The sequence below is a fragment of the Chroicocephalus ridibundus genome, chromosome 12 (genome assembly GCF_963924245.1).
Source record: "Chroicocephalus ridibundus chromosome 12, bChrRid1.1, whole genome shotgun sequence".
NCBI classification, from domain to species: domain Eukaryota; kingdom Metazoa; phylum Chordata; class Aves; order Charadriiformes; family Laridae; genus Chroicocephalus; species Chroicocephalus ridibundus.
This window is the reverse complement of record NC_086295.1, coordinates 17,029,696-17,043,002: the sequence shown is the minus strand read 5'-3', so window position 1 is coordinate 17,043,002 and position 13,307 is coordinate 17,029,696. Positions and strand designations below refer to the sequence as shown.

Here is a 13,307-nt window from a genome sequence, read left to right as displayed (position 1 = left end):
TTACCGCGCAGAGGGCTGTGAAGATTTCTTCCCCAAAGAGGTCTCAACGTCCTCCCACTCCCAACTGCTTTAAGCTCTCTCAGCCTCACAGATCTCCTCTCGCTGCCTGCAGGCAGTGCCCCCAGCCCTGCTCCTGGGCAGAGCTGTCTCTCTGCAGCGCTGCCCGCTTGCCATGAGCTCCCTCCGTCCCAGGAGCCCAGCCCAGCTCCGCAGCAGAGGACCAGCCCAAGGCAGCGCTTCCTCTGTCCCCTCTTGGCTCCCTCAAACATCTCCCTGGGGCTCCAGGGGATCCTATTGGGAAAGGGACTGAAGTAATACTGTGTGGTCTCTCTTGCACCTGTGGAGAGACACTTTTTTCCAGCCGTGTAAATTCTCCTATCAGAGAGAGCTGCACACGAGAAAGGCTTGTTAGAATCATAGAATCATAGAATTGTTGAGGTTGGAAGGGACCTTTAAGATCATCGAGTCCAACCTTTAGCCTACCCTGACAAGAGCCACTTCTAAACCATGTCCCTCAGTGCCCCATCTACCCTTTTTTTAAACACCTCCAGAGATGGTGAATCCACCACCTCCCTGGGCAGCCTATTCCAATGTTTAATAACCCTTTCAGTGAAAAAATGTCTCCTAATATCTAATCTAAACCTCCCCTGACGTAACTTGAACCCGTTTCCCCTCGTCCTATCACTTGTCACCAGGGAGAAGAGGTCAGCCCCCATCTCTCTACAACCTCCTTTCAGGTAGTTGTAGAGGGTGATAAGGTCTCCCCTCAGCCTCCTCTTCTCCAGGCTAAACAACCCCAGCTCCCTCAGTCGTTCTTCATAAGGTTTGTCCTCCAGGCCCCTCACCAGCTTTGTAGCCCTTCTCTGGACACGCTCCAACACCTCAATGTCCCTCTTGTAGCGAGGGGCCCAAAACTGAACGCAGTACTCGAGGTGGGGCCTCACCAGTGCCGAGTACAGGGGGATGATCACTTCACTAGTCCGGCTCACCACACTATTCCTGAGACAGGCTAGGATGCTGTTGGCCTTCTTGGCCACCTGGGCACACTGCTGGCTCATATTCAGCCGGCTGTCAACCAACACTCCCAAGTCCTTTTCTGTCGAGCTGCTTTCAAGCCATTCTGCCCCAATCCTGTAGCGCTGCATGGGGTTGTTGTGACCCAAGTGCAGGACCCGGCACTTGGCCTTGTTGAACCTCATACCATTGGTCACAGCCCATCGGTCCAGCCTGTCCAGATCCCTCTGCAGAGCCAACCTACCCTCAAGCAGGTCAACACACCCGCCCAGTTTAGTGTCATCTGCGAACTTACTGAGGGTGCATTCAATCCCTTCATCCAGATCATTGATAAAGATATTAAAGAGAACCGGCCCCAGCACCGAACCCTGGGGGACACCACTTGTGACTGGACACCAACTGGATTTAACTCCATTTACCACCACTCTCTGGGCACGGCCATCCAGCCAGTTTTTTACCCAGCGAAGAGTACACCTGTCCAGGCCATGAGCAGCCAGTTTCTCCAGGAGAATGCTGTGGGAAACAGTGTCAAAAGCTTTGCAAAAATCCAAGTAGATAACATCCACAGCTTTTCCCTCATCCACTAAGTGGGTCACCTTATTATAGAAGGATATTAGGTTTGATAGGCATGACCTGCCCTTCACAAACCCATGCTGACTGGGCCTGACTGGGCCCCCTAATGAGGGGGCGGGCGGGGCCGCGGCTCCCGAGCGGCCGGGGGCAGCCCCGTGCCCGCAGCCCCGGCCCCCCGCGGCTCCCCGCATCCCGCACCCCCGGCCCGCACGGCATCGCCCCCCCTCGCCACTCTGCCGGCACCCACGGCTCCCCGCACCCCGACACCCTGCGCCCACCGCACCCCTGCACCAGCTCCCTCTCCCCAAAGCCCCCCGCAGCCTGCGCTGCCCCCTCCACGGCTCGCCCCGAGTGGGGACCAGGGCCCGGGGCCGCTGCCGGCAGCAGGAATGCCGGAGGGCAAGGAGGGCTTTGCTCCGGGCTTCGGCTCTGGGCACGGCCCCGGGTAAAGCACGGCAGGACCAGAAGCAAAGACCCGAGCGTGGGGAGGTTCACACCATTAAACATCAGCCCCTGCAGCTCCAAAACCTTCTCCCCTCATCCTTGTACCAGCCATTCCCAAGGATGTCATGGCCCTCGGCTGATCAGTTTGCATTTTGCAGCTCTACGGCCCCATCCTGGCTTGTGCCCCGTCCCTCCCTTTCCTTTCCCTCCAGCAGCAAGGCAGCAGCAGGTTTCCTGCCTGCTTTGATGGCATCATGGCAGGGGTCGGTCATGGCAGAGTCTGTGCTTGGCTGGGGACCCCTTTGCTGTTGGGGACCCCACTCCCCAGCAGCCCATGAACCCCGCTGGTGCCCAGGGACGTCCCTTTCATCAGCCACATCCCATCTGTGCACAGGGACCCCCTGCCCCCAGGGTGGCCATGCCACCACCCCCAGCCACCTCCAGCGCCGCCATCCCCGAGACACTGGAACCACAACTCTGCAAAGGCCGCGGCTCCCAAGAAATGCACACAGAGCTTGGGTGTGAAAAACAGGAACACAACTCTTTATTAACAACAACACAACTACCTACAACTCTTAACAACCAGTAACAACTCTTACAACTCTTAACAACTCTGAACAACTAACAAAAATATTAACAACTAACAAAACTATTAACAAACAACAAAACTATTAACAAACCGTAGACAAGTATTTACAACACAAATCCACACGCGAAAACTAACCTTATCTCTACCAAAAGGGCGCTGCAGTCCAGATCTTAAACGCTGCGCACCACCAGCAGGGAAACACGTTGTTAAATAGGATGACCCTTTTGGGGCCATTTCCCCCATTCCCTCTCTTTTTAGAGCGGGGGCGACCGCATCTTCTTGAATCCTCAAAGCCCAGCCGCTGCCCGGATGCGGAGAAAAAGCCGGGGGGTTTTAAGAAAAATGGTAAAAACTGGCCTCGGGGTTGGTTTGGTGTCAGTTCCCAGGTGTTATGGGAGGAGGTCAGCGGAATGCGGGGGCTTTTGTGGCTTCGCCACCCTTTAGAAGAGCTGCCGGGGCCCTTTTAAACATCAGCTTTGGGGCGGTGGAATCTCATGTGGGCGTTTCTCCCCTGGATCTTCTCAAACACCCTGAAAGTTAGAAAAGAAAGGCATTTTTAAGTCTTTGGCGGTTTTTGTAAATTTGTGAGACCAAGCTCCGTTATTCCTCCTTTTGGGAGCTGTTATACTTTGCTGCGTGGTACGACAGAGTTTCCGACGTCGGTGGTTCAACAGGACAGATCGTGGGCGATTAAAATATTAGAATTAATTGGGCCATCGCTTAAAATGAGGCTGAATTGAAACGCGAGGCATTTTGCTCGGCGCGAGCGAGTGAAGCGGGGAAGCCTCAGGCCCCAAATCCTCATGGAACTTGAGGCTTTTTTGGTCAAAAAGGAGAAGCGCCGGGATTCTTGCGCAAGGGAGGGCCACCGCTCTGAACCTCAGGGCTCGGTGGAGGGTCTCCCCGACCCCGAAAACACACATTTTTGGGGGGTTGAAAGTCAATGAAAACTGCCAAGCGGCCCCGGGGCAAGGGGAATCCTCCAGCTGCCCTCCCCCGCTGCCCCCACGGCTGCTTTTTGAGCCCCAAAACAGCCGCTTTTGAGAAGGAAAAGGAAGAGCTGACCTTCCACACTCGCCGCAGGGGAAAAATCCCGGTTCTCCGGCGCCGCCGTCCCAGCACCAGGAAGCACCGGCATTGATGGAGGAGCTGCCGTTGCAGGGGTTCTCTTCCTGTCTCCCCAACTTTGGATTTTCCTTGGGGATGATGCGCCGCCTCTTCTTTGCACTGCAAAGGGCCTGTAAATCAGGTAAAAAATAGCTTGAAACAGCCGCGGGCGGCAAAGGAATTGGATGTTTTGCGCCAGAGGTACCATGTTTTATCAGCCCAACCCTGCCCGGGTGAACTCCGAACACTGAACAGTCGAGAAAAAACCACTTTAATTCCTCTGGGAGGACCAGACCTTGAAAGAAAAACCCTATCAGTTCTCTATTTGAAGCAGAACAGCGCTTTCTGACGGAAAAATCGATCCCAACGGGTTGAAAATGTGGAATTCCAAAGCACCGAAGCGACACCGTCACCCCGTTTCTACCACCACAAAGTTACAAATACTTTTGTGAACCAAATCCGCTGGTTTTTAAGGAATGTTTTCGCAGATGGCTTCATGGAGGAGCGGAAGCTGGCACAAAAATCCCTCCCCCAGCAGCTTCTCTACCTCTTCCTCCTCCTCCGGGCGTCTCGGGCGCTTCTTCTGCGTCAGGCGAGGCCGAGTGCAGCCAAAACGGGTTTTCTTCTTCCAGGTGTAATAATATTCAACACACTGAGACACGCTTTTAGTCTGGATCTGCCGGGAGGAAAACCAGGAGCCATTTCATAAGGGAAACGCGGCAGTAAAATACCCAAGGGGCAGATCGACCAGGAGTCTCTCCTGCGCTTCTCGCAACGCAACGTCCGGGGGAGCTCGGACAGAAAAGAAACCTTCACCTGCTGAAAAACGCCGTCAAGAAGCGTTTTCAGGGCAGAATTCTCCGTTTCACCACAAAAACTGTCGTTATTCTTTTAATATCTCTGCTATTTTCTCCCAGAGAGATTAAATAGTCCCTTGCCATCACACATGAGGGCAAAAACTTGTCTCGTACCGGTGGTTTTTTAGCATGAAGAAGGGTCCTAAGAACAGCATTCCAACACGCAACTCAAAATACGACTTTCTGGGTTGAAACTGCCCACGCTAACGAGCTGCGCCTCCCTCTAATGGCTTTACCTGCTTCTGTATGAGGCGAAAATTCTTCTTATGGAGGTAAAAAGCCTCTTTAAACAATTGCTCCTCCACCGGTGTCCAAGTATCCGAGCCTAGGAATTAACCAGCGACAGCCAAGTTACTAGAACAGGCATCCCCTGCCTCCAAAAGCCCCGGAAAGGGATTAGAACTACTCTTTTCCCCACCCCAAAAGAACATTTGGAAGCCTCAATTCAATCAGAGCAAAGGGAACGGCGGGAGCTGTTCTCCTCCTTTACCTGTGTAATGATAATCAGCCAGGGGATGGGACTCGGGTCTCCGAGGCGGCCCAGCACGCAGCATCTCCGCCGCCTCCTGCCAGATTTCATAGGGAAAAAAAGAGTTAAATTCCTCCGGAGGAGGAGCCAAAAGGGAAATTCTCCCTCCTCCTGGCCACGCCCCAGCAGACGCCCAGCCCAGGGGTGTGAAATCCCTTCTTCCAAGAAGAGGGAGCAAAGCAGACCCGCTCGGGGCTCATCGAGGACACACCTCGGGTTTTAGCCAATATCCCTTCATTCGGGAGTAATTCTATTCTCCAAATCCTCCCAGAATCAAAACCAACTCTTAGTGATGCACCAGGAGAGGGCTCGGGAAGCCCACGACACATTAACACCGCGACAGGCAACATCCAAGAACGTCCTGCGCCTTCGGCAAAGAGACTCCCACCCGCGCAATAGAAAACTCGGAGCGACTCCCAGCTCAAAGCAGGAACAAAGTCCGTTCTTCATTAGAAATTGCCGCTTCTTACCAGCACGTCGCCTTGAGCCTCGTGCAGGCAATGCAGAGCCAGCTCCGCGTTGACCCGGCCCCCCGGCCCGCCCTTGGGAGACGCCAAATGGAGCAGGTTTCTAACTACAAACGCAACAAAAACCCACAAAAAGTCACGTTTTCCTCCAGAAAAGGGGTCATAGGAGAGGGAGGGAAAACAGGACGAGCGCAGCAGAGACCGCAGACGAGGAAAAGGCAGAGAAAGAAGTCCGGTACCCCAAAGAGCTCTATTTAAAAGCTCGGAGAGAAACCTCCCCTCTCCCGAGGGCGCCGCACATGAGCTGGGAGGGCTCCAAACGCCCCTTTTTCATGCAAGACGCTGCCGAGAGCGTCGCCCGTTAGTCTTTAGTCCCTCTCCCACCAAAACCCAGCCATCTCCTTCCCTCCAACGGGAACGCGGGCAAGAAAAGGAGGGAGACAAGGCCAAAAAGGTGGCATTTTCAATCCCTCCTATCCCTGGCTGGGGTCAAAGTGGAAGAAAAGCGGTAGGAAACAAAACCAAACCTTTCTCCTGCGTCTCCGGGTTGGTTTCCACGTCGCCCCAGGGCTTCCACACCAGCGACGCTCCCTCTTCCTCCTCTTCCAAACGGGCTGTGTCCTGGAGGTCTGGAAGCTCCGCTTGGAATTGGCTTCCAATGTTGATGCGCCTGAAAGCGTGAGGAAGAGGAGGTGAGGAAGGCGAGCGGGGAACAGCTCCGGCAGGAGAAACGCGCGCATACGGGAGGAGCTGTAAGAAAGACGGCCCCTATTTCCCAGGAAAGCGCTAATCGCTCTCCTCTAACAACTTCTCCAGCACCACCACGGTACCGTTCTGCCTCCTGAGTCCTCTTGGGCCCCATCGGGCAAGAAAACTGGGGGGTTCTTCCTCCTCAAACCTCTCCCAAGTGGTCAGGTTTGCTCTGAGAAGAGCAGCGAGCTGCAAGAGCCACCACCGCCGAGCACCAAGTGCTTCGGAATGTTGTGTAGAACGCGGGAGGCCGGCAACGCTCCGTGACAGCGCTTGGCCGGGCATTTCTGCACATTTCTGGCCAACTTTGCCCCCAAAAACCCCACCCTTGACGACTGGCCGAGCCACCGGCAGAAGCTCAATGGCAACTGCCAGGGCCTGCACACACCGGGCCTTGCACCAACCACACGCCCACTCCTCAACGGCACTTCCCTCATCCCCCCTTTTCCCACACTCTGCTCTTCTTCCCACGGCTGGGCGCCCATTTTACTGTTTCATCAGCCAAAACACCCAAACCCCCTTGCAATTCTGCCCGGAAGGTAGGAAAAAAAAAAGCCCGAGAGAAAAATTGTTCCAACAAGACCAGCCTTTAGCCTTCCTCGCCATCCTCAAGTCTTTTGAATTGCGCATTTTTAATGCTTACCTTCAGTTTTTACCCCAAACTCGCACAATCAAATCAGGTCGCGGCTTTAGGAGGAACCTACATCGCAACTCCAAAGGGATTAACAGGTTACCCGTTTCCCAGAAATTCCACCAACAGGCCCCTGGAACCTTTACCAACTCCGTTACCATTAGCGTTCATTACCACCAAGCCCATTCCTGCCGTCTTAGTCGAATAGAATTGGGGGGATTAGCTGAGCTGCTGAACTGCTGACCAGTGGCTCACAGAAGCCATTCCAGCAAGGGAGTTTTCTCTAAATACACTCAAAAAAATCACTAAAATCGCCACCCACCTCCTTCCCTGCTGCCAAATTCCTTGTCATGGACGGTACCGAGAAGGCAATCAGCCGGCAGAGCCACCACGACTGAAGTTCCCCTGAAGGCATCTCGGCTTTGGAGGGACGCTTTCCATCTCTGCGTCCTCCGGCGACGGTTTCTGGGCACCAGCGAGGGACTGGGGTGCATTTTCTGGCCTCCAAGTCCTTCGCATCCCAACTCCAATCCAAATGGTTTCTCTCTGAAAGAAAATAACGAGAACTCCTGTTAAATAACAAGCGCTCAAGGATTCCCTTTCCCTTGCCCTGCTGCTCCTTCCTTGCTGTGCGCCATCGCTCCCCGCAAAAACACCCGATGGCGACCTTTTTCGGTAGAAAACCACCCGACCGCGGTGATTGGGTGGGGCGGCGGGAAAGCCGAAAAGTGGAAAAAAAAAATATGGAGATAAAGGGGTGGAAAATTAAGGGGAGGAAGTTGAACTGCTTTTTTAAAGAACAGAATTTCATCACCCTCAGTGTTCGATCTGCCGTTTCGGTCCAGGCGGTGTGGCGGGGAAAGGACTACGGGGCTCGGAGCTGAGCCTGCGCAGGGTGCTGGGGTGGGCACGGGCAGGAAGGCGACGTGCAGCCATGCAGAGTGCCGAGGGAAGCCCTTCTCTTCTGCCCTCGTCCCACGGCTGAAGCAGAGCCCAGGCCTGTGCCCGCGGGAAGCCTCAGCACGCAGGGCTGCGAGCGCTTGTCCAGGCAACAGCGAGCCACAACCTGGTGTCTCCTTCTCAGGAAAGGCTTCGGCAACACCCGACCAAGTCGAAGGATGCCCCCAAACCGCTGGGAGCCATCAACACTTCTTGCCTGGGCGAGCGGCTGCTGTAGCCTCGAAGACCAGCTTGCCCACCCCCACCCAAGATCTCCCTGAAATCAGGGCGACGCAGAAGAGCGAAAGCAGATCTGGAGGAAGGCCACACCTTCTCCCAATACGAGTGGGGACGGGAAGGTGCCAAGCTGGCCGGGAGGGTCAGTAGCGATGCTGACTCTGAGGCACCTTTAGCCAGCACTTTGAGTGTGAGGACCAGGTCACGTTGCACGGTCGACTCTGCGTCGGAGCGGTTCTGTCAATGTGGGCCTGCCCTGTCCCCCGAACTGAGTTTTGGAAGGCGTGTCACAAAACCACGCGCACCACGAGAGGGAAAGCCGTGCTGTCCCGCTAAGGACGCCCTCCCCTCCATGGGCGCGCAGTGGTCCCGACAGCCCGTCCCTCCAGCAGGTCCCAAGCCCCTGCCCAGACAGGAGCCCGGCGCAGATCACTGCGTGTAAAGCCTGTCGGAGGCGAGCCCCAGCCGCCCGCGTCAGAAAGGAGGGGGTTCGCGGGAAGGCTTGTGGCCCATGACCTGAGGAGGTGTGCGGCAAGCGAGGTGTAGAGCCCCTGGGCAGCAGACACAGACCTCACCCGCTTGCGTTGCAAGAAAGAGTTTACTCCCACGTCTTTGCTTGTGCCTTCCTTCCTTCCAGCCAGGCCATACTGTGTCTGGGCATCTTCCCTGCAATGTTCTCCCTCCTCTTCCTCCCTCCCACAGCCCCATCCTGGCTTTTGCCCCGTCCCTCCCTTTCCTTTCCCTCCAGCAGCAAGGCAGCAGCAGGTTTCCTGCCTGCTTTGATGGCATCATGGCAGGGGTTGGTCATGGCAGAGTCCGTGCTTGGCTGGGGACCCCTTTGCTGTTGGGGACACCACTCTCCAGCAGCCCATGAACCCCGCTGGTGCCCAGGGACGTCCCTTCCATCAGCCACATCCCATCTGTGCACAGGGACCCCCTGCCCCCAGGGCGGCCGTGCCACCACCCCCAGCCGCCTCCAGCCCCGCCATCCCCGAGACACTGGAACCACAACTCTGCAAATGCCACGGGTGCCCAAACAAAGGCAAAGAGAACTTGGGTGTGAAAAACATGAACACAACTCTTTATTAACAACAACACAACTACCTACAACTACTGACAAAAACACAAGTAACTACAAAACACAACGGTAGAAATACAACAACTAGAGAAATACAAAAACATAAAAACTATAGAAATATGACAACTATAGAAATACAACTATATACATCTCTTCCTCTTCACAGCTCCAGTACGTTGCCCAGAACTCCCACTGGTCTGCTGCCCCTGGAAGAAAAGCCAGCGGCACGGCCGTTTGGCTAACGAGCAGCGCCTCACCCAGCAGAGCTGGGGCTTCCCGAGCCGGCTCAGCGGCAGCAGCTGCTTCGGGTCGGGCTTCACCCCGATGGGCATTCAATGGCCACAGCCCTGGGACACGCTGGGGACAGGGGGACTCTGCCGCCGGCGCTGAGCCCCGCCTGGGCTCGGGCTTACACTTGCCTGTCCCGGCCCTAAGGAATCGCTCCCGGCCCAAACCGGACGAGGGCTCAGGGCAGCGCGGTGGGGGCCGTTGTGCCGCCAGCACGAGGGCAGCGGGCGCCGTGTCCCTGCAGCGGGGACCACCCAGCCCAGCCCCAGCCGCAGCCCCAGCCCGGTGGCAGGAGACCCTCCCTCCCTGCGGGCAGTGCATGGGGAGCACGTGCCTGTCCTCCTGATGGCGGGTCCACATCCATCGCCTCCTCCTCCTCCACATCCACCTCCATCTCTTCCACTTCCTCCTTCTCATCAACCTCCATGTCTTCCTCTCTCTTCACACTCCTGGCAGCATCCTCCGAAGCCTCCAGCGCAAGTTCTAACACCCTAAGACAAGAGGCAAGCAGAAAAGTGCATTGGTCCTGCCCTGCCCAGCTGAGGGGACCCACGGGACAGGGCTCTCCACACCCCTGCCCCTCTCGCCAGCCAGGGAGAGCCGTGGGCACATCCCCAGCAGGAACTGGCTGGACCTGGGCAGCTCCCTGGCCACCAGCACCCACCAGAGCTGACGCCCCAGTGCCTGCAGCTGGAGGCTCCTTTGCTTCTGCATCTTCATTATTTTGGTGTTTCGCATGGTCTTCTGGATCTGATGGTGCAGAGAGGGCAGGGGTGAGCAGCCCTGCTCCCTGCAATGTGGGGCCACGAGCACAAACCCGGGGACCCACACACCGATCCCGGCCCACGCGTGGTGTGCCTGGGCGCCCAGAAGCTCCTTACTCGGTGCAGGCGGCCTTTGGGCTCGGCGCTGCTCCGCTGGCAGGGCTCAGCTCCCACGGCTCCAGCCTGGAAAGGGGCAGCGCAGGCACCGGCTCAGGCTCCGGCCAGCACCCGCCTGCTCCCGCCGAGCATCCCTGCGGCACCAGCCCGGGGCAGCCTGGGCTGTGTGTGGGGACGTGTCCCCCCGGCGCAGGGATGCTGCATCCCAGCAGGGCATGAGCAGCCCAGAAGGGCTTCTGCCAGCCCCTGGCCTTGCAGGGGTGGGGGGAGAGGGCGAGACAAGGTCTCAGCCCCCCAGCCACTGCGGGCTGCCCACCTCCAGGGAACAGGGATGTACCTCTGCCAGCACACATGGATTCTTCTTCATCGCCTTCATTATCACAACGCTTTGGGAAAGGTAATGGAGCAGGCGGGATGGGAAGGGAAGGGCTGGGTGGAGGGTAGGAGCTGTGAGGAGCAGGAGAGCAGGGCTGTGTGGGGAGCAGGAGAGAAGGGCTGTCGGGCACAGGGCAGAGGGGATGCGTTGTGCCCGTCGCCAGGGACTGGCAGTTACAGATGGAACACGGGCCATGGCAACGGGAGCGCAGTGGGGATGGGGACGAGCCCCCTTAAAGAGGGGGGCAGCTGAATACATACCTACCCCCCAAAGTTAAGAATCCCAACACATTACACTTCAGTCCTGTCTTCAGCGGCTCTTCCTGACCATCCCCTCATGCCTGACCATCCCCTCATGCCAAGCTGCTCCTCAGTTTAGTCTCAGAAGCGTGCCGGAGAAGACGTGCCCAACAGCATCCAGCCTACGCTGCTGCGGGCTACGCTGGCCGAAGAGCAGGAGCTTAAAGAGGAGGCTGAGACCGTGGTCGGGGAAGTGCTGGATGGGGGAAGGCGCTGGATCAGCCCCTCCATGTCTTCAGGAGGGCTCCCCATGGGGTCAGCGGGAGGTTGTTTGCCAGTGCCAGAGAGGCAGAGCCTTTGGACACTTCTCCTGCAGAGCGATGGGAGGAATTTGGACTGGAGGCTCGAGAGATTGTGGCGAGCGTGTTGGGGAGCTTTGGGCAGCGTTTGGTCCTGAGGAGGTTTGCGGCTCCTGGGGCACAGAGCCCCCACGCAGCTCCACCAGGCGGACAATAAAACCTTTGCTCCCAGGGGGTGCCTTGTGCCTTCCTTCCTTCAGGCCAGGCCATACTGTGCCACACCACGCGTTTCCGACAGTCCCAGGTTCACAGTGATGAGATACAGCCCATGAGTGAGCTACAGTTCCCTTACCAGCCCTCATCAGACACATGCATTCAAGTCCAAGTTTGGAACGGTTTGGGAGATCCCCCTAATTAGGCCAATTAAGGATTAATTTCAGGAGTTCAGCTCAAGTTCCATCAAAGTTCTACTACAATTCCATACAAAGCGCTCCTGGAACTTTTTAACCATATTCTTTTGACGTCCCTACTCTAACATTATTCTAACCCATGAATGTACCAAGCACTCTCTTTTTCCTTCAGAAACAGTACAAAATTGCTTTTATTACAAAAAAGGTAAAAAACCCAACTCCCCCTTTCCTTCAGAAACAGTACAAAATGTCTTTTATTACAAAAACAGAAAAACCCCTCTCCCTTTTCCCTTCAGAAATAGTACAAAACGGCTTTTAGTACAGAAACATAAACCCCCACTATCACTAGCACATGCTGCAAAATCTAAACAGAACAAATGCACCCCCCCTGCCCGCAGGAAAACAAACACAGTCCAGGGAAGGGCCCAAGACGGGAACCCCGCGATGCTGCAGCTGCTCCGCGGCAGGACAAGGTTCAGCGCAGCTCCCGAGTCTCTGCCACCGGAGCAGCAGCTTTGGCCTTCAAGGTCTTCAAGTTCCTGGCCGGTCTTTGCACAGCACTCAATCCAGTCCCGCTTCTATTTTCCGTCTTGCGCCAGCTGCGTCTGCGGAAGGGACACCTGAAAGAGGCCAAAGGCCGAGCTCAGACAAGCCCACGCTGGTAGGACCAGCCCTAGCTCCACGGTACCGGCTCTCGGGGAAGACGCACCCTCTAACGCCAGCCCCGACAAACACTTGCTCTTCGGGGAATGGAAGTCACAGGCTCCCAGAGTCACCCTGGCCTCACCTCACACTATCAACACGTTGACTTTCTCTCTGGCTCACCATTCACACGTACAACCCCGAGACATCCCATGGATATGAGAGAGAGAGGTTCCTACAGGATTAAGTCACCCAACTCCCCTTTCCGAGGGAGAGACTGGGGCTACTGCCACCTTACTGCCACAGGCTTTTTCCTCAGCAGGAGAGTTACTGGTGACACAAGGCACTGAGGAACTCTTCTGCTCTCATCTGCCTTGAAAACGTGACAGCTAGCGCGTGAAAAGGGAAAATGGGAAAGCTCAACAAGACGAGCAAGACTCAAGGGGAACGTCCTTAGACGATTCTCTATTTCCCATCCATTCCGTTTTCTGAGTTTCCTCCAATCCCTCTCCCACCCTGCCTGACCCACAGGCACCACAGAGACCAGACCTCGGGGAACGATGCTGTCTGGCCATGGCCAAGGGACGCGTCTGACTGGGTATTCCCACCGCCTGCCGGCCTCCCTTCCTGATGGCCAAACAAAACTCGGGCCACAGCATCGTGCAGAGCTGTGCCCATCAGCACAGCCACAGCGGCTCTGGATGAGAGCTTTCCTGCTCCTCACCCGCTCTATACTGGGGGGCTGCTGCCATCGTTCCTCCATCTGGCCAGAGCCTCCTCCCACCAAGTAAGATCCTGGTCTCACCTGCTGAGACGCCGGCATCTTGTGCTGGTCAGACTCGGAGAGAGAAGATCCGCCTGCATCTGGCAGCGCCCGACCTCTGCAATATCTCCTCAGCCTCCTCCGTTCACGTTCCACCTGCACGTTGGATAGGAGAAAGGGTCACAGAAACCTGC

General features: G+C 56.4%; 1 protein-coding gene across 1 annotated transcript; it reads right to left on the bottom strand.

Moving 5' to 3' along the window:
- Positions 1–2,831: 2,831 nt before the first annotated feature.
- On the bottom strand, positions 2,832–6,442 carry LOC134522581 (zinc finger protein 541-like). The gene is made up of 8 exons (XM_063350352.1): positions 6,411–6,442; positions 6,108–6,250; positions 5,584–5,687; positions 5,075–5,150; positions 4,821–4,909; positions 4,275–4,403; positions 3,686–3,858; positions 2,832–3,150 (listed from the first exon to the last, which is right to left on the bottom strand). Exons 1-8 carry the CDS (start codon positions 6,440–6,442, stop codon positions 3,084–3,086), a joined length of 813 nt encoding a protein of 270 aa, XP_063206422.1. The 3' UTR covers positions 2,832–3,083.
- Between the last annotated feature and the right edge of the window lie 6,865 nt (positions 6,443–13,307).

Bases quoted from the DNA above. Each gene is read 5' to 3' on its own strand.
- LOC134522581 (XM_063350352.1), bottom strand. From the start codon at position 6,442: ATGGGGCCCAAGAGGACTCAGGAGGCAGAACG. The intron at 6,251-6,410 runs GTACCGTGGTGG...TCACGCTTTCAG, and splicing joins AGGACTCAGGAGGCAGAACG to GCGCATCAACATTGGAAGCC. The intron at 3,151-3,685 runs GTCAGCTCTTCC...TCTAACTTTCAG, and splicing joins CCCTGCGGCGAGTGTGGAAG to GGTGTTTGAGAAGATCCAGG.